This window comes from Amblyomma mixtum, chromosome 3 (genome assembly GCF_055824585.1).
Source record: "Amblyomma mixtum isolate Tamu chromosome 3, ASM5582458v1, whole genome shotgun sequence".
In the NCBI taxonomy this organism is placed as follows: Eukaryota; Metazoa; Arthropoda; class Arachnida; order Ixodida; family Ixodidae; genus Amblyomma; species Amblyomma mixtum.
Genome location: NC_143014.1, coordinates 293,372,441 through 293,399,435, shown reverse-complemented (window position 1 = coordinate 293,399,435; position 26,995 = coordinate 293,372,441). Strand labels below are relative to the sequence as shown.

The 26,995-nt window shown below is 45.8% G+C and overlaps 2 protein-coding genes and 1 pseudogene across 12 annotated transcripts in view; 2 read left to right on the top strand and 1 right to left on the bottom strand.

Annotated features, from left to right (window-relative positions):
- Positions 1-26,995, bottom strand: part of LOC149355191 (uncharacterized) — a 149,432-nt gene that overhangs the window by 70,464 nt on the left and 51,973 nt on the right. For all 10 annotated transcript variants that reach the window (XR_016291478.1, XR_016291479.1, XR_016291480.1 and 7 more), the window contains exons 23-25: positions 24,169-24,225; positions 24,051-24,110; positions 18,827-18,883 (exon numbers count right to left, since the gene is read on the bottom strand). Coding sequence is in view for 7 of the 10 variants with exons in the window: in XM_089583688.1 (XP_089439814.1) it covers positions 18,827-18,883; positions 24,051-24,110; positions 24,169-24,225 (174 nt within the window). In the remaining 3 variants the exon portion in view is untranslated. The remainder of the gene's footprint in view (positions 1-18,826; positions 18,884-24,050; positions 24,111-24,168; positions 24,226-26,995) is intronic.
- The window catches only part of LOC149355189 (uncharacterized), a 173,380-nt gene continuing 160,174 nt past the window's right edge, over positions 13,790-26,995 (top strand). For both annotated transcript variants that reach the window (XM_089583697.1, XM_089583696.1), the window contains exons 1-2: positions 13,790-13,943; positions 17,784-17,824. The gene's annotated coding sequence lies outside the window, so the exon portion shown is untranslated. The remainder of the gene's footprint in view (positions 13,944-17,783; positions 17,825-26,995) is intronic.
- Positions 21,866-23,110, top strand: LOC149355202 (uncharacterized; annotated as a pseudogene).

The window sequence follows — 26,995 nt, the reverse complement described above, 5'->3', positions numbered from 1 at the left end:
ACTTCAAGCTCGACGTCAGAGATGGCTTATTGTTTCTTCGCGGACAAAGCGATAGAGAGCTCTTTAAGCTTCTTCAAAGACAGGGCAGCCATATAATCCGCGAAGTCGGCGCTGAATCAACTCTGTCGGGAGCGACAGTGAATTGTTGTGCGAGGTCATGAGCGCTTACGTACGTTATACGCAAGCATTAAGCGGGAGGTTAGAGTGGAAATCGCATGAGCACTTTTATGGTGTCTTCGGCTGACGGCACTCGTGGAGTTATCTGCGCACTCGTGCGGTGCCCCACTGGGACGAGCACGACACGCGTGCAAGCCGCCGCGCCACCGTGGAGACCGACGGTGGAGCGCGGTGCAATCCCATATCGTGCAGCGCTTGCTTGCAGACGACGCTGTTCACGCTACAAACGTTTGCTGACGCGGCATCGACGAAGAGGAAAAAGTATTACAAGTGGACATATTTAAAAGAAATGTTGAATATTATAGCAGCAATGCATTTACTCGCGCTGCAATCAAGCAGCCACGGCTCACAGGCCGGCAAGCCATATCCCATATGAGAAAATTAAAGGTTTGTCAATGTTTTTAGTGCTGCTAGTTCTGCCTTAGCTCAGGCAGCGAACTGGACTTCATAACGTCACACTTTTTGCCAACGTGTGCACAGGTTAAAGACTATCATTAAAGCGACAATGTGGGGCGCTTAGTGGTCTGAGACCGGCAAGCATAACGCCTTGGTGTGGTGTCTGACAAACCTGCAGATTCTAGAGGCCCGTGTACTGTGCGATGTGGTGGTGGTGGTGAAAACATTAAATCATAGGGAGAGGTGTTGACCTGAAGGGTCACGCCCTTACAACCACTAGGTGGGATGCCTAGACAGGTACCCCATTGGCGTTTGCCGCAGCCCGGGCGCGCTGCGTTAAGGCCCTTTGGGCCTCGAGGGTGCAGCAACCGGACAGGGTCGCCTCCCAGTCCTCTCGGGTGGGGTTTGGGATAGGGGGTAGGGATGGGTTCTGCTGGCAGGCCCACACCATGTGGTAAGTGTCAGACACCTCCCCACAGTGTGAGCACCGCCCGTCGAATTGAGGATCGAAATGTTGCAGAGTTGCCGGGCACAACATCGTGTTGGTGAGCAGGCGCAGGAGTACCCGCTCGTTGACCTTCCCCAGCCCTTTGCACGGGGTGGGAAGAGTTTGGTGCGTGGATTTGTAATACTCGCATATTTCTTTAAAAGTATAAATCGGATTGAAATCAGTGTCCTGGTCGGCGTCGGGTCCCGTGGGAAATGCCCGGAGAGAGAGCGCGCGGGCGGCGGCGTCGGCTGCCTCATTTCCGTGGACGCCTTGGTGACCTGGAGCCCAAACGAGAGATCGGTGCGCGGGATCCGAGTCTCGGCTACAATTTTGGTAAATGCGATAAGCTAGGGGAGTAACCCACCCTTGCGTGACGTTACGGCAAGCCCCTCGCGAGTCGGTGATTATGTATTTGGAGGAGGTGTGAGAGGCTGCCAAAGCGATGGCAACCTCTTCTGCGTGAATTGCTGACTGGGCCTTGGTCCGCGCACGTTAAAGAACCTCAGGTGGTCGAAATTTCCGGAGCCCTTCACTAGGGCGTCCCTCATAGCCTGAGTCGCTTTGGGACGTTAAACCCCATAAACCAAACCAAACAAAATCGCAGTATCTCACGAGCAGGCTCGTGGGGCCCGAGTTTCCCACCGCTTCTATCAACGCCTATTACAAGCGCGGTCCTGAGCTGACGGCGCTCGCTGGCGTCGGCCGCCCGTAAGAAAAGCCTCTGAGATTAACGAAGGTCTCGCAGGCCTCGGTGAACTAGAGGGCAGGAAGAGCAACGGCACTGTGCGAGTGTTTCGCACGTTCGGCTGATGTGCAAGAGGTAGTATCCTGCGCACCGGCACGGAGGCAGTGCGTCTTAGCGTATGTCTGCGTACGCTCTAGTGAATACTCACGGAAGCGGCACGTCGCCCGCAAGGATGTTCTTTGGACTGTCAACCCGGAGGTCGCGTTCCACGGCTGCAGTCTCGGCAGATGCAGTTGGGCTGATTGCGGTGTTCTGGCTGCCCAAAGAACCTTCCAGAGCCTTCAGGGTGGGCGTTCCGATTACCACGTGCCATGCGCGGTCGCGCGCCCCGCTCTGACTGCGCGCGGGATCTCGCGCTACAGCTCGCACAAACGACTCAGTTTCGTATTGTGCTTATGGTTTATGAGATTTAACGGCCCAAAGCGACTCAGGCTATGAAGTATTCCAAGTTTCGTACTGTGTGGAGAACTGATTATTAGAAACCCAAGCCCCAAGCCAATCACGTTGGCAACCTGATAGCCGTGGGGTAGGAAGAAAAAAAAAGACGACGTAAAATGTGTAATTGGCCGAACGCAGCATCCCGTGGACTAATTAATGAGGCATCTTAGCGCGCTTTTCATAAGTGACCGCCTCCTTTCAATAATTCCTGTAGTAAACAGGTCACTAGCGAGTCTGAAGGCTTGCAGCGCGGCAAATTCGCTAATAATATATACTCTAAAAAAGCAGTCGTATTTCATTCCAGGCAACGTGTAATTCCTCAAAACTTCGACTGATGCACGGGGAATTCCATTAGAAATTTTTCAGGTTCCGTATTAGGAGTTATTTTAATAAAAAAATTGAGCTGGAACGGCCAAGTTGACAGTGTTGTATCAATAACTTGAAAATCCACAGGAGTCCTTGCAAAATTTCGTTTTTCTTTGTTTTTGTTTTTTACCAGTGGCCATCAAGGTCATCATCTACGAAACGTTTTAATAAGGTGAAAAGCGTGGCTGGTTGGTGCATGATCGCGCGGCGAAAACTACTTAGACGAGACGGATAAGAGTGCGGAATCACATTTTATTGCACATTCTTCCTTTTTTTTCCGTTCGATCAAGAGGTGCATATGAGTGACGAACATGCAATAAAATGTGGTTGTTAGTGACGTGTCCCCACTCTCCACTGTCTCGTGTAAGCGCTGTTTTTCGCTGCAATACCAAGCGTTGGTTTTACCCTAAATGTCAGTTATCGCTTCTTGGTCGGGACGGTACCGCGGGTACAAACAATCAACAATTATATCGAGTGCAAAAAAAAAACGATTCGTTTTATCGCAAGCGTAGAATACCGAGCCCACATAGAGGAGTTGTTTGCCCGCTTCATTGTCATCAAAATTCCGAAACTTTATTAATATTATTTAGCCACAAGGTATAAAAAGTCACTACATAATAACCAAGATGCCTTTTCAAATTTACGCTGTCTGAAAGCAATAATCCTATCATTCTCGCACTAAATATGACTAATATGGCTATCAAATTCTGTGCCAGTGTTCCATCGCTGCTCTGTAAGCTTCTCTTTCACTTTCATTTTTCTTATCTCAAATAATGCTTTAGACATTCATTAACATAGATCACGCCGTTATATCCGCCTACGACCACTAAGTAGTTCATGACTGAATATCTTCTAGATGCTGTTTCGGTTTCAGCAACCGAACGGTGGCTGTTGTTCACCTTTAGGTCACGTGAGGTACGAAAAAAACTGCAATATAAACGTCGATACGTAGTTCTGGTCATTACAACACGTATAACCAGCGTGCTTCAAGAGCTGAAATGACAACAAACAACGTATCAACAGTAATTTTGCTGTTTTTTCATGCCTCACACGACCTAAAGGTCAGCTTTACGCTTGACGTACTGCTTGGCACTTATTTTCTCGTATACTTATGTAACAGTGAATTTTACGTTTGACAACCATGTTGCTTTACAACTTTTTTGTACTGAGTAATGATGTACAATCAGGAACAAAAGTCTCCGGGGCGCGTGAGCCACAAGTGGAGCCTCTGCCATTAGCTGTTGGATCGAAGCCACGCTTGTGGAGGCGAAAGTCAAACTCGTGTTCTTTTACCTGTGGCAGAGAAATGATGTGACTGCTGAAAAATACGCCACCTATGGGCCTGAACCACTTTCCCAAAGTCCCCGACAGTACTCTTGTGTTTGCCGCATATATGCGGGTTTCCTCCTTGTTTGTTTGTTTTTACGTTTGTCCCCTACGCTGCATGCCCGGTATGCGGGGAGCTCAGGCTATCGCAAGTGGAGACTGATTACAATTTCTGCCTCGGCTTTCCATCAATGAAAATAAAACGCATGAAAAGAAAAGGCTTGGCATGCTTTCGAACAATCCGCCAGCCGATCACTGAGGTCTAAGAAAAAGAAAGAAACGAAAGCATTTTTGCAAACAGAAGTAGCTAGTTCTTAGCAAGTAATCTATAATAATTAAAGCATCATCGAAATCTACGCCTATTACATGCTTCTTGGGAGAATGGGCCAGAAAAGACATTCGATCAACTCGCTGGAGCTGCGAAGGACATGGATGAGGCTGCTATTGCTAAGGTGCAATTTGGTGTGCAATTCTTTTCATTCCCTTCTATTTTGGCGGGCGTACGTTATATTTCTTTTAGCCATAAATTGAGGTGTGCAGAGCAGATGGAGTCTATATACGCATATAAGGAAAGTAAACGTCTAGTACTGTCTCACTGCAAAGCCCCTCACACTCAGGGTGGGCACCTGAACCGCTCCGTGAGGGAAAGGATGAAAGGCGAAGCGTAATAGCCCCTTAGGCGCCAATTAAATCTGCTGGAAGGAAAAATCGTTATTTGCCTAAATCACGATCAGTAGAGTAAGTGGAGTACAAAACATTACGCAAACATTTTCATATTTGAGCATATTCTATTCGCGTCCACATATGTGGACACAGCACCTCAAAGCTGCTACATGAACGTACAACATCTCAACATTTGCTTGCACTTTCTAACTGATCGTTAGACACGAATAAATGTTTAGCTGTGTGAATGTATATGCTCCAGAAAATTATTCTTTAGTTCATGACTTATGAAACAGATTACTTATGAGGCAGAAGAAAATTCGGCATTCCCGGCACCGAACGCGGCTTTTTGATGTGCAGCCTTCACGTCGGCACCGTTGTGCAATTGGCACGTTTCGAAGTTGGGGCCAATGGTTGCTTTCGTCATAGGCTAAAGTATATCGAAGGAGTGATCTGAGCACAGGTGGAAAGGAGAGAGAGAAAGCAGCTGTTTTACACATGGTTTTCACAAAGAGGAGAAATCATTTTTATAGGTTGTTGCTAGCTGAATGTATGTCAGAGACCCCAAAGAAACTATCCCCACGCTCCTCCAGTGTGCTGACTGTTGTTTAGTAACCTTGGAGCTGAGCGGCCAGCTCTGAACTGACGTGTTGTGAGGGCACGGGTTTCCCTTTTTCATCCCCCTCTTCTAGTGCTGCCACTTCGTATTTTTCTCCGTTTTGGTTTTTATAAAACATGCTTGTAATTCTTGCTAATACCAAGGCGAAATTTTCAAAAAGACCGGGAAATATGTTCAGGCCACCGCTGCAAAGAAGAATAAAAATGGTTTCTTGCTTCGGATTCATGCAGTCTACATTCTAGCATGGCGGTTCTCATCAGATCCCTTTTCAATATTGGTAGGGGCCTAAAACCCTCCGAGACCCCCCTGATTTCAAGCACTGCTCATAGCGCGCTGTGTTTGTCGGCAGCGGCTCACAGCGTGGCGGCGGTTCTTGGCGACCATCTGGCGGTCTTCACTATCCGGTCGGCCGCGCGCTTCTTTGGAGAGATCTCCATCGGCTATTTGCATGAACAACACTTCAGCGCCTGAGTCGTCCAACGTTCTTCTTGTAGAAGCATAGTTTTCAACACATGTAAGCAATAAGCCCATTTCGTACCACTCTCGCTGCATTCACCCCCCCCCCCCCCAAAAAAAAAAAAAAAAAGCCACTGCATTATAGAGGCTAGTACTGCGCATAGTGGGCAGGCGCCATGTCCACTCTGATCGTCAACCACCACAGCACTTTTTCTTAGATATGTCAATGAAAATTGGTGTGCCGTTTTCATTTTAACATACTCAGACGTTCCGAATGGTAAATTGCATTATTCACGACCATTTGAAAAGATAGCATGTCAAAATAAAAGCGACTTACTCGTCCCGCAAAAAAAAACGGCGTGATATCCAGCGTTCTTGTTATTTACAAACACAATTAGCTGTAGCTGCAAGAGATGGCGTCACAAACTTTCTTGCGCGCTCTTTTTTCTTCATTTCCTTGTGCGCTTTCATCTTCTTTTTTTTTTGGTCTTGGTGCTCAATCTAGTGGTGCCCGCCCGTTACAAAGAGTGAGGCCTCAAGCATTTATCTATCTATCTGGATAAGACAGGGAAGGTAAAAAAAGGTAAGGCGCGGAATTCAAAGGTGTGAATTCGCCCTGTGCAGCCGAGCCCAAGCCTTCTGCGACGCAGACTGTGGGTCCGATGGCGCCTCCGTCATTGCCGCCGTTGATGGGAATGGGGAGGAAGTGACTAGAATCGGCTAATACCAGGAATGCGTTAGTGGCAGAGGAGGCTGCTATTGCCCTTGCGTGCGTCCCTACCAAAGCCAAGATCATCTTGTCTGACACATCTTTTGTAAGGGGGTGGTCTCCAGTCAAGCCGCCAAATTACTAAGAAGGTACCCCTCAAGCAGAGAGGTCTCCCTCATATGGGTTCCTGCTCATGAGGGCATTCCGGGGAATGAGGCTGCTCACAGCCTCGCTCGAGAATTGTACATCCGCGCAGCCCTGGAAGTGCCCCGGAGTGGGAATAAAGACCCTCTCATAACGTATAAAGAAATAACTGAAACACTTAGACTGGATAGGAGGACACTCTCACTTCCGGATAGGTCACTCCAAAGGAGAGCAGAGCCTGGAGGAGGCTTCAGGTGAACAGATTCGTTCCCTACTTTATACTACACGATGGGGACACTGGGGAGCCTGAGCTCTGCAGTTAATTTGGGAGTGTCAGAATTCTCCTGGGGCTAAAACACAAATCATCCCAGACCTTGCCACCTGGGAAGCGCTGATCCGAAGCCACGACCCGGATCAGCAGAGACTCATCATCCGTCAGGCGGAGACATCTTACAAGACTCTCTCCGCGGTCTCCGGTGCTGATAGCCGGCTGGGAGGCACCCCCTCCTAATTGCTGCGCCCCGACCGTGAGGACCCATGATGACGGAAATAAAGTTCATTCATTCATTCATTCATTCATTCATTCATTCATTCATTCATTCATTCATTCATTCATTCTTTCATTCATTCATTCATTCAGCCGAGCCCACTTATAAGTCATAACGAACCTGACGGTCGCGAGGATTGTGTTCGTTGTATCCGACGTTCGTAGTGAGTGGATTTTCCATATTACGGCCAAAAATACTGATTCAGACAAAGCTGGCGTCTTAAACACTGTGTCATGCGCGCCTGCTACTCCGTCACAACGCCTCTGCACTGGAGACGTACCCTTGACGGTGCTTTCTTAGCTCTTCAACACGGTCACGTATTCCTCACCGATTGCCAAGCTGCTTTTGGAGACGCGATATAACTACCCGCCGTTGAACTGTACGCGGCCGCTAGTGCTAGGCCATCATGTTCGTTATCGCATTGTTCCGATTCCAGCAGTTGGGAGAGAGATAACTTTTCTTTTTAAGCTAAAGTCCGAGCCTTCGCCAGCAGTTGGGAAGTGCTTGTACTTCGCGTACAATGGCTTCGTCAGTACTGGTATGACCACAGCAGCCTTCCAGTTTTCAGTAGTACGTATTAAGGCGGAAACTTGGGCTAGTTGGAAAGCTTTTGGATTCATATTTGCTAGCGCTTAGTGAACACACGGGACAAGAACACAAATCTGTGTAATCTGTGTCCTGTGTATTTGTGTTCTTGTCCCGTGTGTTCACTAAGCGCTAGCAAATATGAATTCAGTAGTACGCCACGATTATGCGATTTTGAGAATATGCATTTCATGACCATAGAATTATACTTTTTAGCATTCTGTATAAATTTGCCATTTATACCATCAATTACGCTAGAAGAAGTTAGTTTCAAATCGATAATCGGTATGATGCCTTGCAATTAAGTCGAAAATGGTGGGATCCATCGCGAAATGATCGCACAGTTGGAGATCGAGACGTTGGATAACATTGGACGAAGAAGGAAACGACTTCAGGAAAGTAGCGTTTTGATTTATTCTTCAGAATGTTAAGGAAAGTTACTTCTTTAAAGGTTACATCGCTCAGTCTCCGGAGGTGGGGGGAGGGGGCGCTCGAGCCATTCAGCCCCCCCCCCCGCAGTCGGCGCCTATGGTGTATCGTGTATTTTAACGATACTTGATGATGGAAATTAGAAAATAAAAAAAAGCGAAAAATTCAAGGGGGCACTTCGTTGACTTAAAGTGCGGTGAGGCAGAAGCCTTAAGCGCGGTGTTGCTGCTTGTGTCACTGATGCGTGGTTAAGATGTTAAGCTTCACCTCAAAGAGTGGAACGAGACAGCGTCTTGCAACGCTGCCAGGGAGTTCACAGAACGCCATCGCCCGTTAAGCTCTACGCCTTGCTCGTCGGTAAATTGGTTTTTGAGGAAAGGAAATGTATCTGTCTCTCATATCTCGGTGGACATATCTGAACCTCGCCGTAGCGGGAAGGGAGGAAGATGAGAGTGAACGAAGACATCGTATTCACTAGACGCGCCTTTGTTCATCCCAAACCATCGAGCTGGAATGGCGGACTGGTCAGCGTGCTCATCTCGCACTCCGGAGACCCTGGTTCGATTCCCCAACTCGACCAATTTCCTACTCGGTTTTATTTATTTATCTGGTCTGACTAGAAAGGTTAATTAGGCTAACTGGTTAATTAACTAAACTCAGTCCCACTTACTTGGAGCATCACTCTACCATCCCTTTAAGTGGTTGCATGGTTACTAGCCATAGTACAATTGGCCCCGCTTGAAATTCGCGCACTGTGACGTCAGGACCATTTCGACCAATTGAAAAGCGTGAGACAACAACTGCTTACTACGATGAGGTAAATGCTTTCTAGTACATTGTAGATGAGGCATTAAAGGCTTCCGCCTTAAAAGAAATCAATGCCAAACAGTGCGCCAGTGCGCCTTGCAACACTTTAGAGAGCCTCCTCAATTTTTTCAGTTGCGGTGGTTGCCAGCAGAAATGGCAGACTTTCACCTTCGTGCTCAGGAGCTTACAGATTGGTTTGGTTTTGTGGGGTTTAACGTCCCAAAGCGACTAAGGCTATGAGAGACGCCGTAGTGAAGGGCTCCGGAAATTTCGACCACCTGGGGTTCTTTAACGTGCACTGACATCGCACAGTACACGGGCCTCTAGAATTTCTCCTCCAAAGAAATTCTAGCCGCCGCGGCCGGGATCGAACTCGCGTCTTTTGGGTCAGCAGCCGAGCACCATAGCCACTGAGCCACCGCGGCGGCTGGAGCTTACAGAGGATTTGTTGTTCACTTTGTAAGCAGGATAAAGGCCACACGCACACTTCCACGCGCGGATCAATGGGGTCATCAGCGCCGGCAGCGCCAAATGCATCAGCTGACGCATTCCTTTCGTTCCGAGGAGCAACGCTATGCAACAAGCCGCTATGCAACAAGATGCGCTAGTGAAACTAACTCTTATCCGTTGATAAAAATTTGGCGTCAATGGGTTCCTTCAGCCGCCTGGGGTCCTCTTTGCACATAACTTCGCAGACACGAACACTGTTCTTTATTTCATGTTTTTTTTATTAGTTAACAATTTTTATTTTTGTTTCTCACTAGGCCTCCCTTCAAGCAAATCAGTCCATGAAAAAGTTGTAATGTACACTGCCATTCTGCAGTCTCGTAACCACCCGACTTTTTCTGCACTGTATCCCCGCACCTTTGAAGGCAGTAAATGAAAAAAGTTCTTCAGCTGTCGAGGGGCAGTGCACGACTCGAGGGGCAGCGGTTCTAGTCACGGCTCAAACGTTCCTCTTCTCAGCGCACTTCCTTCAGAGGCGCTAGGTAATGGTGGTGGAATGACGTCACGACCCGGGAGACCAATGAGAAATTCTGTAGTGACGTCGTCATTGTTGTACCGACTGTTGCGTAAATCAGAGAAAATCGAAAAAAAATTCTCTCAGCCTAACCGCGCTTTTCTTCGGGCTCATATTTCGCACAGAGGTTGCACTTGGCAGTAAGTTTTGTTTTATACCACATTTAGGTGTGGTACTTGCCTGATTCGGTCAGAATTATTTGGAAATCCTCATTGTCTGCGGCGACGGAAAAACAAAACCGAAAGACTTCGCAGCACTGGTACCCGTGGCGCCACTCGCATGCACCGGAGAAACGAGCTCTCTACCAGGGAGGGCGGCGTAGGAGGACTTGGACTCGCATAGCCAAGTCACGGCCATGGCCTTCTCTTGATCGCTGTACGACCGCATTTTCGGTGATGTCTTGCGCTGCTTCGCAGTAGACAGCACCAAGAAAAGATCTGCTCACCAATTTAGCATAGCTGGGTTTCTCCGATGGGTACGAGATGGCGCTACGGGTACCACTGCTGCGAAGTCTTTCGGTTTTGGTTCATCGTCGCCGCAGACGATGGGGATTTCCAAATAATTCTGACCGAATCAGGCAAGTACCCAATCTAAATGTGGTATAAAACAAAATTGACCGTCAAATGCAACCTCTGTGCGAAATTTGAGCCCGAACAAACGTGCGGTTAGGCCGAGAGAATTTTTTTTCGATTTTCTCTGATTTACGCAACACGCGATACTGTGCGATCGTTGTGACTCGCGCCAGTGACGACCCTCTCTACCAACACCGATTTTCTCGACACGCCAACTACAGTGGCCTCTCTGCTCGCGCTGGGTATTCGCTGGGTAATAAAATCTTTCAGCCCGTTTATTCTCTGTTGTTTTTCTTCTAACCTTTAACGAAGAATGTTCAACTTTAAACATAGCGCAGGAAATGACTGTCCGACTTTCCCAAGCTCACGGAGCTTGCATCTATTATCATAGGACAAAGGAAGAGGCAACCGGTAAATACTGCGATAACAAACACAAAGCATCAGAAGCAGTTTCAAGTTTGTTCTCGCATGTAATCAAGTGCTCAAGACCGGTTCCCATGAAGAACATAAGATTTAAAAAGACTCTGTTTGGCTGCTTACGGAAATGATCGTTACAACGGCAGCAGGGCTTCATTCCAATGCTAGCAAAGTTTTTTAAGAAACCATTTGCGCCGACAGTGGAGCTTAAATAAATTTGAGAAATCCGTACAGCCGTATTGATTAAAACCCTCTCAAGCAATGTGTACTATATGAAATACACTAAAAATTACAGAAACCAAAGAGAAACTTCTCAAGTTAGCAAATCATATTACCAGTAGCTTTTTTTTTTTTAATGTAAGAACTAGCTGTCACTTTGACGGTCATCCTTTTGTCAATTTTGACGGGGCCTCAGCGTCATTCTGAAAAGACGCTGCTTTCGGCGTGAATCAGGGGGAGAGGGTAGAGGAACGAGTTCAAAAAAAATAAACAAAATTCTCGTCCCTCTGATTAGCTGCTGTTTACAAACGTCATACGACCAACGACCTATCGCGATGCGGCCGCATTTGACGCCGCGCGAACTCCTTTGGCTTCCTCGTGTGGTTTGGGGTGGTCGGTTTGTGCGGGCGTTGGCATTTTCCGTGTTGTCTCGTCATTTTGCTTTTTCGCGTTGGTGAGAAGACGGAGAGGCTTGGATTGATGGAAGAGGCTGCAGTCTCGAACCAAGTGCGCCTGATTACGGTAGGTGTACTGCATGCTCACTATATTTGCTTACATTTTTCTTTCAGTACGTGGTGTATAACACAAGCGCGGTGAATTGCTCGCGCCGTCGTGGGGTGCGCACCGCGGCGGCCGGCGTACGTTTTCCGCCTCGGGCCCGTCGTGGATTCGTCTCGCGCTGTGCTCGCTCGCCCGCTTTCCTACTCAAGGGCTACTATCACTGCTAACTTTCTTCTCTGCGTTCATTGTGAGCCCGCTCCTACCTAACACGAAAGGTGGCCTTGTATGCTTGTATACACAGGTGAAGGAAACACGCGAGCCCGTTGCGATGCGAGCCGATCGCGCGCGCGTGTGGCCGTTGTAAACAACGTGCTATCGTGGTGTGACAGGCACCCCATATTGCTCCTTAGGTGCGTATTCCGCTTTTGAATTAAATCGGCCTCACTGTTTTTAAAACTCTTACTGTTCCAAAAGTATAGCACGCACGTACCGTCTTGCTCAAGACGCGCCCTCTCTCCAGTTTTTAGAATAGCCGCAGGGGCTCGATCGGCCCGCATCGCGATGATCCCGTGTGTTCACTGCCGTATTGCCTCTACCTGTTCTAGGTGCGTTCGCCTTTCCCTTCGTCTCTGCCGGGACATCTCGAGCATGCCTGTATCGTTTACTTTCGCGCTCTGCCGCGCCTCTCCCATCTGTCCGGAACTGTCCTGCAGCTCTTCGGTCGGCTGTGCTCGCCCCGGCTCCTCACGCTGCAGCCGTGCGAGGCGGCGGCGGTCGGCCCGCTGGTTGATGTATGTTCCTGCTGCTCTGGCCGTAGCTTGGCGCGGCAACTTCGAGGTCCGGTGTACTACCTGCAGCTAGCTGAGATAGCTTCGTGCAAGTGGGCCCCGATTTTCTAGAACCAGCATCTTGCTAGAAATACATATTCGCAAGCAAAAAGATAAGGCTAGACCACGCAGAGAGCCTTCGAGAGCCGAGAGCCTTTCCCATGCATTTGGGGCATATTGTGGTGCACTTTTCTCAGCAACTAATAAAGATAGCGGCACGATATTTACTTATATTTTGTTCAGAATTTCATCTTCTAGCCGCTGTACCAAAATTATTTTGGTATATGGGAAATGAAATTATTAGTGATTTTTTTACTTTCTACACACTAATTTTGACCAAATTTTGTACATATTCTTATTTTAAAATAAACAATGTTATTCGCACGCTGATAATTTTGGTACAGTAAATTGCCACATATGTGTACTGTATGCACAGAAAAAGTCAGCTTGATATCTATTGTCATTTCGAAAATAGTGGTACCGAAGTATCAAAAAATCTTGTTTTGAGAAAACTGAGTTTAAAGTAAACAAAACCTTCAATCCCAAGATTTCGACTTAGCCAACTCATTTTCACCAATTTATTCAGTAGGCATAGCTGCATAGTTATCATCTAGGTCAGCTTGGTGCTCCTTTTCCTGCCGTTTAGCTTCTCGTGCCTGTTTTGTCGCTGCGTAGCTTGATCAGCGAAGTAAACTCGACGCCGATTGACTTGCTTCAGCCAGCGGACAGTGTTGCTGCCCGGACTTAGTCCGCATGCCTCAAGAACCTTAGTTCTTGCGATGGCACCATCATTGAAGGTCGGGACAGCATCTAATGTAGCAATCTTCAATGTCTGTAGGCCCGCAAAGACATTTTTTGGAGCACGCGCCCATACGACGTTGTTAAAGGACTCATTTGGGTTCTGGATATTTGCTAGAGAGCTTGGATGGTTGCCAGAGAGCTTTCTCTTTCAGCTAAAATTGAGAACATTTCGTGTTTTTTAGTTTTTGGTAAAAGCGCAGAAAACACACCGCTTGTAAAGGGGGTGTGTCACTGACCGCTTTGCTTTCAGATAGCTTTTTCAGGTCGATATAAATTGCACAGAATGGAGTGTGATACATCAAATGATGCAGAAAAGAATGTACTTTCATATTTAGAAAAAAACTAAAAATTGATTTTTTTCCAGATTTCTTGCTTACCCTGTCCCCTTAAGGGTGAACCGAGTATAATCTCTAATGCTTTTCCTATGGCACCAAGCTTACCATATGCGTAGTCTTAGTTAGTCATGAATTGCACAACACAACTTTTAACTGAGTAGTATTACGTTTTAGTAATTTTGTTCCCATGCAGGCTCAGGTGTGGGCGACGTCCACCTACTCGCCCTTGCAGTCGACAGGAGTGCATCTCCACAACCAGTCTGGACAAGGCAGTGGGACTCCTTGGAGCCTTTCTTGGTTTCAACATCTGTTATCCACCCAGCAGCCCCCTCACTATGGAACGTTTGCAGAGGTAAATGAGTATGAAATAATGGGGAAGACCCTTCCGATAAAGGTTGGAATTTCAGGACCAGTAAAAATTTATTCAAATAATATGCATGACTGAAAATCAAGTACTTTTTCTTAGTATGAAGACGGTTACCCGACCTCTGCTCAGCTTCCTTGATTTAGTGGGTTCATATTTTTTTTTTTTTTCGCCATGTGATTTTTCTGATGTACTCAGTCTGTACAGTGCCCGTCCTGCTTGGACCTAACCATGGTCTGCAGTATGTACATAAATAAATAAATAAATAAATAAATATAGGGTGCCACAATACAAGATGTGGGACTGAAATCTTTTTTTTCAGCGATTTCTGGTTTAAGCACTAGTGAGTAATCTGATAATTTGGCAGCTCTTAGCACAGCAAGCTGGCACTATTCATATCTTACCAGTACTCACCTATGGGGCAGAAACGTGGAGGCTAACAAAGAGGGTTCAGCTTAAGTTAAGGACAACGCAGCAAGCTATGGAAAGAAAAATGATAGGTGTAACGTTAAGAGATCGGAAGCGGGCGGAGTGGGTGAGAGAACAAACGCGCGTTAATGATATCCTAGTTGAAATCAAGAGGAAGAAGTGGGCTTAGGCAGGGCATGTAATGCAAATGCAAGATAACCGTTGGTCCTTGGGGGTAACGGAGTGGATTCCAAGAGAAGGCAAACGTAGCAGGGGACGGCAGAAAATTAGGTGGGCAGATGAGATTAAAAAATTTGCGGGATTATGGTGGCCGCGGCTGGCGAAGGACAGGGTTAATTGGAGACATGGGAGAGGCCTTTGACCTGCAGTGGGCGTAGTCAGGCTGATGATGATGATGATATCATGCATCATAGCTTATGATGTTTACCAAATTTGTTACATTTTATTTTGTGTTGCAGCAAAAAAAACGCATCGAAAACACACAGGTTGATGAGAAAGTACACACACACTACCACCGGTCTTACAGCTGATTTATTGTTGCAAGCTGGTATGCAAATGAAGTCCAGTCGCCATTCCATTCCCGATAAAAAAGTGCCACTCTTTTTCTGTGGTAAGGACAGAGCAGTTGCTTACGCAGGACCATTCATTCTTTTTCATAATTTGTTAGAAGTGCTTCAAGCCATTCTTGCTTGTGCCTGGACTTACCCCTGCTAATAATGCTTGTGCAGGAAACAGAGCCTAGCATTTGCTACAGTCCTTCACATGCAAAGCAAGGTTGGTACTTGTGGCTGCTTGCAACTTTTTGCCATGTTCCCTGAGGCATTCATTCAGGCATTGCCCAGCCTGCCTGATGTATACTTTCCCACTGTACATGGGGGATCGAATGCACAACCCCCATTGCACACATTGTGAACTCCATTTGGTGGTTGGTCTTGCAGGCTTGTTCTGTTTCGCAGTCGTAGATGCGCATTCAAGGACCAGATAGCTTACAGGGGGTTTAAATCAACTTGATGCCAAATTTTTGGACACTCTTTTCAACCTATGGGAACTTTTAAGGAAGTATGGGACTAGAAACACTGAGGTGATCCCGTACTTCCATAAAATTTGCCATGGGCTGAAAAGAGTGTCAGAAAAATTTGGTGCCAACATGGTGTTTTCAGCCCCCTCATGAGCTGTCTGGTCTTTGGGCCCGCCGCATCTCTGGCTGTGAAAGAGAACAAGCCTGCAAGACCAACCACCAAATGAAGTTCACAAAGTGTGCGGTGGGGGTTGTGTATTCAATCCCCATGTGCTGTGGGAAAGTAAACATCGGGCAGACTGGGCAATGCCTGAATGAATGCCTCAGGACACACATTGCTTGCGGGCACAGGGAGCTACCTGGAGTTACATGTGAAGGACTGTAGCAAATGTTTGCCTGTTTCACTGCACCAGCATTACTAGCAGGGGGAAGTCCTGGCACGAGCGAGAACTGCTTAAAGCATTTTAATAAAAAAGAATGAGCAGCCCTGCATAAGCGAACCATCTGTCCTTAGCATAGAGATAGAGTGGCGCCTTTTGCCAAGGATGGAAAGATGATCGGACTTGCTTTTTTCATTTGCATGGGCGCTTGCGCGAGAAAATGGCTTAAAGTACATGGATGAGCCAAAAATAAATCACTTGTAAGTCCGCCAAAAGTATGTGCGTCTTCTTCTGGTCCTGTGTCTCGGTTTTCACGACATTGCAGAAAACACCTTTTATAATTATTTATGTAATTCCAGATATTTTTGGTCATCTATGCTGCTTTCTCAGACTTGAAGCAAGCAATGCGTTACTCTGTCAGTACATGTGTTGTACACCTTGTGATGGTCACAAGTGCTTCCACCCGAATGATGCATTGATCTGCAAGAGCTATCCAGTTGAAAAAGATGCTTCTAATGCCTTCCACTTCCAGACCTGCCCTCTTAAGACTGCCTAAATTGGTTTATGTGCTGTTGCCTGCTGACCAAGATTGCCTTGAGGAAATATGATATGTACCTTCCTTAAGGCAGCCATACACTAAAGTACAGTGACTGTTGCTTTCAGGTGGTAAATGTAAAGGTAACATCGTGTATATACCGTATTTTCCGGTGTATAAGACACGGATTTTTTTTCAAAAATCTTGATGATGCGTCCTATACAAGGGTGCGTCTTATATGCGAATTTTTCGTGGTTTTTTTTTGCGAGTTCAGGAATTACTCAGGTTCAAGTTCAAGCTTTTTCACCGAAAAAATATCACTACCAATAACGCGGTTGTAACACTGTTACTACTTCAATACCGGGACGTCGTGCGCAACTTTTCTAGGTGAACTTTATCATGAAACGGCGGGGATGACGACTTCCGGGATCACAAACACATGGCCGTTTCGGAGGCCCCAAGCAAAAGCAATGTGAAATGCCAAAAGATGGCGACAGTCGCGCTTCTCGCCAGTGTGAAGACAAGCGAAGGCAAGCCGGCATTCTTTTTTAGTCACCCTTTGCAACTTTGCTCCATGTACGTAGTGCGAACAGAATGTTTCAGCCGTGTTGCCTCCAGAAATGGGCAGACTTTTTGATAGCGCATCCGAAGATGAGGACTCCGAAGGTTTTAAGTAAAAATAAAATGTTATGGACATAAGAAGAGTTCATTTGTTTCTCTTTCTTTTTTTGCTACAACGTGGGCGACTATGGCACGAGTGTTGCCTTTTTCGATCACTAAGCATAGCTTAGGAACTTCTCACAGGTACGGTGCATTTCGCGATGGTCGCGCAAGCGTGTTTAATTAAGCCTCACTAGCCTAACTGGGTAAATTGGGGTGCGTCTTAAACACGGGTGCGTCTTAAACACGGGTGCGTCTTAAACACGGGTGCGTCTTAAACACGGGTGCGTCTTAAACACGGGTGCGTCTTATATACCAACTTTTTCGATAACAGCCTGCATATATGGCGGGTGTGTCGTATACACCGGAAAATACGGTAGCCTGACTGGTTACAGCAACAAAAGGAAAGGGAACAAGACAGTACACCTTTTAAACTGACAGTGTAAAATTTTTCTGCAAGCTGTGATATAGTTCCGCGGTGGGCTGTCGTCGCAACTTGACAAAGCCCATGCCTTGCGCATCACTTAGCAAGAGCCAGGTTAAAATTCATTATTATGCATGACAGGTAAAATGCAACACACTTCACTAATGGAAATTGGACAGATGCGTTATCTCTCTTTTATAGAAAAGAATATTGTTTTGATTTCATTTACAAGTGTTTAATGATGGCAACAAAATTGGTCCTTATAATTTTTTTGTCCTGGTGTGGCCCTTTTCTCGTGGCTTCATATTGTACAATTTTGTACATATTCCTTGTGCATCATCCTTTTATCTAATCTGGCTATACGTTATGTTCTGTTTTTCAGATGCCAGGGTCCATGCATGTTATTGTGAGCAAGAACCTAAGGTGACACAGGAGCCGCAAGTTTAATGCTTCTTTTTTTATTTCGACAACTAACAAAGCACTTATGAGCAATAAATGCCTTCAAAAGATATCAAATTTTGCAGCATCTTTTATAAGATATTGCATAATCCAAACAACTTTAGGTTCAGAAATCTAAAAAAGGACATAGTCGAGCTTGTAGAGTTCAAGTATTCTGCAAACCCTTCATCAAGGAGCAGGAAAAAATTCAAATGACCCACAGAAATATTTGAGATCATTCCGAGAATGATGACCACACGCTCGACCTTGCTTAGGCCTATAGCAATATACACAAATATGCACTGCAACTGTGCGCTTATCGTTTTCAGTCATTACGATAAGGAACGTGGCGAGTAGTAAAACGAGGCTTGTGGAACGATAGCGGAGTAAGCGAAGCTGTGGTGCAAATGGTGTTTTCAGGGTGACTGTGGTTCACAATTGTCGTGAATTATAATTTATGAACCGACTCATTTCCTAGTAACCACATGGGATGAGCAAATGCGGATTATGCAAGCATGAACCTCGGAGACTGCATCTCATACGGCGCGCACGGTGCTGCGATGTATTGTTTCGTTTTCGCGCTCCCCATCTGTAGCAATGGAACTGCAACCAAAGCCACAACCAAATTCCCACCGCGCGTTAGCACACACGGCATAATTTGGAGAGAGAGACAGAGTATAAACTTTACTGAGAAACAAATGTCTTGCGAGTTGCTTGGCGATCAGATGGATGGGGCTCTCATTGCACAACTCCAGTGGACCGAGCTGCTTCTTGAATTTGGCCTATGAGCTTGAGCGGATCTACGAAGGATATGCTAGTCATTTGATCCTCCCACTGCTCGTAAGACGTACGCATTATTTTTAAAGGCTCAGGCTTGTTCTGCACACCCCCATGAAGGAAAATATCCTGAAAGTGTATCCAGCTGAAGCTGGCTGACGGCATTGTGAATGCATGCTTCGAACAAAATCTTACGTTTGTTGTACTTACCTTGCGTTTCGTAGGTGGTGATAGGCTTTCGTCACGCATTGTAGGCGCCCACGACCACTGATGACCAAAAAAAGGGTAGGAACATAATTTTCAACGGCTGCTAAGAATTTACATTCGCATTCACACTGCATGCACAAGTTACCTTCTGCAAGGGAAGCAAGCCCTAACACTGAAAGTGTGACTAGAGTATGCACTTTGTCATGTCTTCAATACGTTCCAATTCCACATCATGTAAAGTGTAGCCCCGTTTTACGTTTCCTCCATTGATCGCAAGCTCTAATCCAAAGCGATTTAGCTGTCTTCGAGAGAAGTAAGACAGCCATGGCTCATTACAAATGCGGCCGATTTTACACTGTCTCTTTGAACACGCCGCTAGATGTTTCTACTCCTTATTACAAAATAATGTTGAGTATCAGATGCCCTGTGTAGAAGAAATAAAACGCGATTACCCACCTTATGCTCGTTTCAGAGTTTCAGCAACAAAGAACTACGACTGCGCGCACTGCAGGAGAACGTGAGCTACCTCCCGAGTTAACACTAACAGCCCAGGCAGTGGTATACCGGAAATGGCAAATCGCGTGAACCCTCCTGGTTCGAGAGCAACTTCATAAATTCGTGTTATCAATATATACTGCGTACAGTGGACTAGAAGGTATTTTCAATGATCTCCAGTGGATGTTTCTAGTTCACTATAATACTGCGCTAGAAGATTGTAATTTTCCGCTGCAATTCATTTTGTTTCTTTCCTTTTCATTACTGGTAACATATTATAATCTGTAATTGAAATTGTGTTACGGTGGCGTTCTTTGGTTGTTTTTATTTTAGCGCCAAAAATGCATTATAGAGAATCCAAGATCAAGTTTGGGAGCGCGAAGCCAGCGCCGCAGCGGTCAGCTATAGAAGGTCGGGTTGCCGCGGGAGCAGACGCTCTCCTAGCTTTGTGTGCGTGCACGACGGAAGAGTTGCGCGAGGTGGAATCTCTACGCTGACACATGCGGTCTAGGTGAAGCAAGAAGGATGTAGTACGAAGGCCGTAGTGCAAAAACCAAACCATATGTATACCTTGATAGCCAAAGCCACAACCAAATTCTCGACGCGCGTTAGCGCACACAGCATAATTTGGAGAGAGAGACAGAGGATGAACTTTACTGAGAAACAAATCTCTTACGAGTTGCTTGGCGATCAGATGGGTGGGGTTCTCATTGCAGAACTCCAGTGGACCGAGCTGCTTCACGAACCTGGCCTATGAGCTTGAGTGGATCTACCAAGCATATGCTAGTCATTTGATCCTCCCACTGCTCGTAAGACATACGCATCATTTTTAAAGGCTCAGGCTTCTTCTGCACACCCCCACGAAGGAAAATATCCTGAAAGTGTATCCAGCTGAAGCTGGCTGACGGCTTTGTGAATGCATGCTTGGAACAACAGAGGATATCAGCGCTGCGGATTGGAACTACTAAAGGCAGCACGAAATTTTGTAGAATTTCAACTGCTAGAGTTAAGGGTTCGAATTAACAATAACTGATGGGCACGTTGGTCTGACATGATTTCTTGTGAAATAGAAATTTCTTGTAATACAGCACTGTGTATCGTCCTTTCCTGTCCTCTGGCTTTGTGCCGTTGTGCTGTTTCACAAGAAATCAGGTTCGAATTAGTCAAGCTCCGTTGATGTGCTGAGAAAAAAAAAAGCACTACGCTGATCCTCTTTCAACTGGGATGGCATTTATGGTTCCAACGCGAGGCTGATTGCTGCAAAACCTATATGCGTGCGCAAAGCGCACTGCACTTCTTGCAGAGAGGAATTAGTTTTCAGCGTCATTTCTTTGCAGACGCTTGCATGATTGATACCACGACGTTTTACTGTGAACTGGCCAACAACAAAAAATCAGTTAACATTCATTGCCATGAATTGTTGATATCGCGTGGATGTCTCGGAGTGGTTATTCCATCCATCGCCGTGACTCAGTGGCTTTGGCTTTCGGCTGCTGATCCTAGGGTTGCGAGATTGAATCCTGATCACGGCGGCCGTATTACGATGGAGGCAAATTGCAAAAACGTCCATGTGCTGTCCGATGTCAGTGCGTGTTAAAGAACTCCAGGCGGTCTAAATTAATCCGGAATAATCCACACGGCATCTCTCGTCGCCTTTATGTTTCTCACCGAGACGCTCAACCCGATGTGCAGTCACCAGGAAGTGGTTATTGCGTAAGGAATCATACAAGTTCGTATTAACACTATTTTATTCTGGGCGCACGGGCGCCACCACTGAATTTAACCATTGACATTGATTGTCGAGTCCACCATTTAAATGGCTGACTCGGCGGTTTGTTTACACATCGTTTTTCATCATTTGTTTTGTATGTATTTACATTTTTGTAATATATATGGCTAAGACGGTTAAATCAATCTAATGTCTGCCATTTTTACGATTTTTAATTCCAAACTTTCGCACTAGGTGTGCTTTTGCAGTGCATTGAAACGAAGTCATTGGTTCTTGTTGTCAGATCTGCGCACGTGCTTTCTGAATTTTGTTTAGCATTTTGCCTGCTTCATCTACCTTGGTTTCGCCGCGTATTGTGCTTGATTGTTGCAAGAACAGCTTCAAAGCGGACGAGGAAGAGAAAGTTTCGAGGCAATCAGTTGACAAGAAAAGACGCGAACGAGGAGCCAGTGTGTCGAAGGGCTAGTTTCTCGAAAATAGGTGAGAGTGCGCCATGTGACACTGTTAACGTGGAAGCAGCTACCTCTTGAGGATTTTGCTTTCTTGATATTGAGATCCTCCGCGACTTTCGTCAGAATTCTGCGTTGTGCAAGACTGCAGGAAAGGTGAGCTCAACCTAACGGGACACACTGGTGGGAGAAGTGCACTGGCGTGCACCATGAATGTTTGTTGCAATGCATGTAGCGAGACAAGCTCATTCCAAACATCCAAGCAATCCCAAAAAGGCACATTTAAAGTAAACCAACGGTAATGTTTATGTGCTACAAATATGTGCGAAAGGACTGCTAGCTGGCCATCTGATATGCGCTGTTATGAACATGCCTCCGCCGCCTACGAAATTTGCGTTGTACACTTCGCGCTTACTTCATGCAACAGAGGCTGTTGCTTCACAAAGCATCACCTGGGCTGTTGACGAGGTGAAAGCTGACACGCCTGGGAGTAATGAACCGGAGGGAATTGCGGCTACTGTGGATGGAACGTGGACGAAGAGAGGGCATTCATCCCTGCATGGCGTCGTCACACTTATATCAGAGGACAGCGGCAAGGTTCTAGAATGCGAAGTGGAGACTAAGTTCTGCCATCTGTGCTCAAGGAATTTCCAATCTGACTGCAGCCAAGAAGAGTGCACAGAAACGCATATTGGATCACCTGAAGGTATGGGGGCTGCGGGTGCTGTGAAGATTTTTGCGCTGTCTGTTCAAGAGCATGGCGTTATGTACACGAAATATATTGGTGACAGGGACAGCAACGCATAGCTTGTTGTCAAAGAACCAGAACTGTACAGCAAATATACTGAAAAGCACGAGTGTGTTGGCCATGTACATAGCGCATGGAGACCATGTTTAGAAACCTCAATACTACCCTGTGGGGTAAGAAGCTGTCTGATGGATGCAAGAGGTCGTCTCACAGAAAAGGACATTGACTGCTGCAATTTTATTATGGCAAGGCCATACGTGAGAACACCGATAGCTTCGAGAATATGTGAAACGCTATGTGGGCAATTTATTTTTATAAGTTGTCTACTGATGAAAAGCCAAATCATGAACTGTGCCCTAAGGGAGCATCATCATGGTCTGGATACAGCCGTGCCCTCAGTGAAGGAAATCCTGTGGAATATTGCTATAAAAGCAGCTTGCCAACAGCTTTTCTGGAAGCTGTTAAGCCGGTGTTCCAAGCTTTGTCGTTGACAGGCCTTCTAAGCAAGTGCCTGCACGGCAGGACACAGAACAGCATTGACTCCTTGAATCAGCTGACCTGGAGCCACTGTCCGAAAAGAACATTGGTTTAGAGTGACACATTGAAACTGGCCATTTGTGATTGTGTAGCGTACTGTTATGACGTGGATAGTGCACGTATTGACGTCCTGAAAACACTTGGCACCACGCCAGGTGTATTCTGTATAGGCGGCCTGCACCGGCTTGACAAGGAACGCGTTGCAAGGGGAGATTGGAAGTTCACCAGAAAGCAAGGAATGGCGTAAAAAAAAAAGAAACATGAAGAAAGGCTATGGGGAAGATACTAAAATAGCCAGAAAGTGCGCGTATTCTTGTGGTGTATTTTGATCTGTTGTATTCTGTGTGCATCATAAGAGTGCGTTTTTCCCAAAATCACTTTTTTGGAATTTTTTGGAACTTTGATGTATCTTTTCTCGAACCTATGAGACTGATTATGCTGAAATGTTCTCAACTTCTACTAAAATCCGTTGCAAATTATTCCAAAAAAAAAAAAATCCATTGGGAAGTCTCTAACGGTTGGTGTCAAAGGAGGGTAATATATTTTGTTCTTTTGAGGTGCGCACAGAAACCCATTTTTATTATTTTTCGTATAAAGGACTATCCTTTGCAATTAGTGTGCAAAGTTTCACGGTCATACTGTGTTTTGTTTCTGAGAAAAGGTACATTTAATTTTACACTGCAGCCTATATTTGGTCCTCAAGTACAAAGAAACTAAAAAAGCCTTTTATTTACTGCTGTCTCACGACATCTCGAAAAGCTGTCTGGAGAAGCATTGATGCCATTATAGCCTGTAATAAACAAAAGTAGATGACGAATCATCTCCTTTGACTTGCAGTGTGCAACATTGTCTGCAAGCACACCTGCATCTCGTATCTGCTCTACATCCTAATATCGAGTTGACTAATGGAAATGATAATCAGTTTAGGTTTAAGCCTGTAGCACTTCAAGAAATGTCTGCATAGTCATCTGTGCTTCGTCAGGAAAAGTTGAGCCAGTGGAGGCAATTTCCATGCATGAGGCGAACTGTCAAGGAATGCAACAGTGAGTAAAAGTGCAGACTTTGGGCTGCCTTCATACAAAAGCTGGCAACTTAATTGGTTCAAGTTTTGTACAACCAGAGCAAAGTCGGTATTTGATACGTTTCCCTGAATCTTGTGCAAACACCAGTCTTGTTGACAGGTAACATAACGAGTTTAGAAAACATCGCTGGATGTGAACTGGTTTACAAATAACGCTGCACAATCCATAGTATTTAATAAATTCTTACTATTTCCGGAACAGCGCGGTGAGAGGGTCCCGGCTCATCATATTGCATGTTTGTTTGTTTCTGCAACGAAAATGCATTTCAGCTCTGCCGCACAAAATGTTACGTTTCTTGTACTTACCTTGTATATCGTAGGTGGCGATAGGCTTTCGTCACGCATTGTAGGCCCCCACGACCACTGATGACCAAAAAAAGCATAGAAACCTAATTTTCAACCGCTGCTAAGAAGGTACATTCGCATACACACTGCATGCACAAGTGACCTTCTGCAAGGAAAGCTAGCCCCAACAACGAACCTGTGACTAGAGTATGCACTTTGTCATGTCTTCAATATGTTCTAATTCCACATCGTGTAAAGTGCAGCCCCGTTTTACGTTTCCTCCATAGATCGCAAGCTCTAATCCAAAGCGATTTAGCTGTCTTCGAGAGAAGTAAGACAGCCATGGCTCATTACAAATGCGGCCGATTTTACACTGTCTCTTTGAACACGCCGCTAGATGTTTCTACTCTCTATTACAAAATAATGTTGAGTATGAAATGCCCTGTGTAGAAGAAATAAAACGCGATTACCCACGTTTTGCTCATTTCTGAGTTTCAGCAACAAAGAACCACGACAGCGCGCACTGCAGGAGAACGTGAGCTACCTCCCGAGTTAACACTAACAGCCCAGGCAGTGGTATACCGGAAGTGACAAATCGCGTGAACCCTCCTGGTTCGAGAGCAACTTCATAAATTCGTGTTATCAATATATACTGCGTACAGTGGACTAGAAGGTATTTTCAATGATCTCCAGTGGATGTTTCTAGTTCACTATAATACTGCGCTAGAATATTGTAATTTTCCGCTGCAATTCATTTTGTTTCTTTCCTTTTCATTACTGGTAACATATTATAATCTGTACTTGAAATTGTGTTACGGTGGCGTTCTTTGGTTGTTTTTATTTTAGCGCCAAAAATGCATTATAGAGAATCCAAGATCAAGTTTGGGAGCGCGAAGCCAGCGCCGCAGCGGTCAGCTATAGAAGGTCGGGTTGCCGCGGGAGCAGACGCTCTGCTAGCTTTGTGTGCGTGCACGACGGAAGAGTTGCGCGAGGTGGAATCTTTACGCTGACACATGCGGTCTAGGTGAAGCAAGAAGGATGTAGTACGAAGGCCGTAGTGCAAAAACCAAACCATATGTATAGGGTGATAGCCAAAGCCACAACCAAATTCTCGACGCGCGTTAGCGCACACAGCATAATTTGGAGAGAGAGACAGAGGATGAACTTTACTGAGAAACAAATCTCTTACGAGTTGCTTGGCGATCAGATGGGTGGGGTTCTCATTGCAGAACTCCAGTGGACCGAGCTGCTTCACGAACCTGGCCTATGAGCTTGAGTGGATCTACCAAGCATATGCTAGTCATTTGATCCTCCCACTGCTCGTAAGACATATGCGTCTTTTTTAAAGGCTCAGGCTTGTTCTGCACACCCCCACGAAGGAAAATATCCTGAAAGTGTATCCAGCTGAAGCTGGCTGACGGCTTTGTGAATGCATGCTTGGAACAACAGAGGATATCAGCGCTGCTGATTGGAACTACTAAAAGCAGCACGAAATTTTGTAGAATTTGGACTGCTAGAGTTAAGGGTTCGAATTAACAATAACTGATGGGCACGTTGGTCTGACATGATTTCTTGTGAAATGGAAATTTCTTGTGATACAGCACTGTGTATCGTCCTTTCTTGTCCTCTGGCTTTGTGCCGTTGTGCTGTTTCACAAGAAATCAGGTTCGAATTAGTCAAGCTCCGTTGATGTGCTGAGAAAAAAAAAAGCACTGCGCTGATCCTCTTTCAAATGGGATGGCATTTATGGTTCCAACACGAGGCTGATTGCTGCAAAACTTATATGCGTGCGCAAAGCGCACTGCACTTCTTGCAGAGAGGAATTAGTTTTCAGCGTCATTTCTTTGCACACGCTTGAATGATCGATACCACGACGTCTTACTGTGAACTGGCCAACAACAAAAAATCAGTTAACATTCATTGCCATGACTTGTTGATATCCCGTGGATGTCTTGGAGTGGTTATTCCATCCATCGCCGTGACTCAGTGGCTTTGGCTTTCGGCTGCTGATCCCAGGGTTGCGAGACTGAATCCTGATCACGGCAGCCGCATTACGATGGAGGCAAATTGCAAAAATGTCCATGAGCTGTGCGATGTCAGTGCGTGTTAAAGAACCACAACCGGTCTAAATTAATCCGGAATAATCCACACAGCATCTCTCGTCGCCTTTATGTTTCTCACCGAGACGCTCAACCCGATGTGCAGTTACCAGGAAGCGGTTATTGCGTAAGGGATCATACAAGTTCGTATTAACACTATTTTATTCTGGGCGCACGGGTGCCACCACTGAATTTAACCATTGACATTGATTGTCGAGTCCGCCATTTAAATGGCTGACTTGGTGGTTTGTTTACACGTCGTTTTTCATAATTTGTTTTGTATGTATTTACATTTTTGTAATATATATGGCTAAGTCAGTTAAATCAATCTAATGTCTGCCATTTTTACGATTTTTAATTCCAAACTTTCCCACTAGGTGTGCTTTTGTAGTGCGTTGAAACGAAGTCATTGGTTTTTGTTGTGATATCTGCGCATGTGCTTTCTGAATGTTGTTTAGCATTTTGCCTGCTTCATCTACCTTGGTTTCGCCGTGTATTGTGCTTGATTGTGGCAAGAACAGCTTCAAAGCGGACGAGGAAGAGAAAGTTTCGCAGCAATCAGTTGACAAGAAAAGACGCGAACGAGGAGCCAGTGTGTCGACGGGCTAGTTTCTCGAAAATAGGTGAGAGTGCGCCATGTGACACTGTTAACGTGGAAGCAGCTACCTCTTGAGGATTTTGCTTTCTTGATATTGAGATCCTCCGCGACTTTGGTCAGAATTCTGCGTTGTGCAAGACTTCAGGGAAGA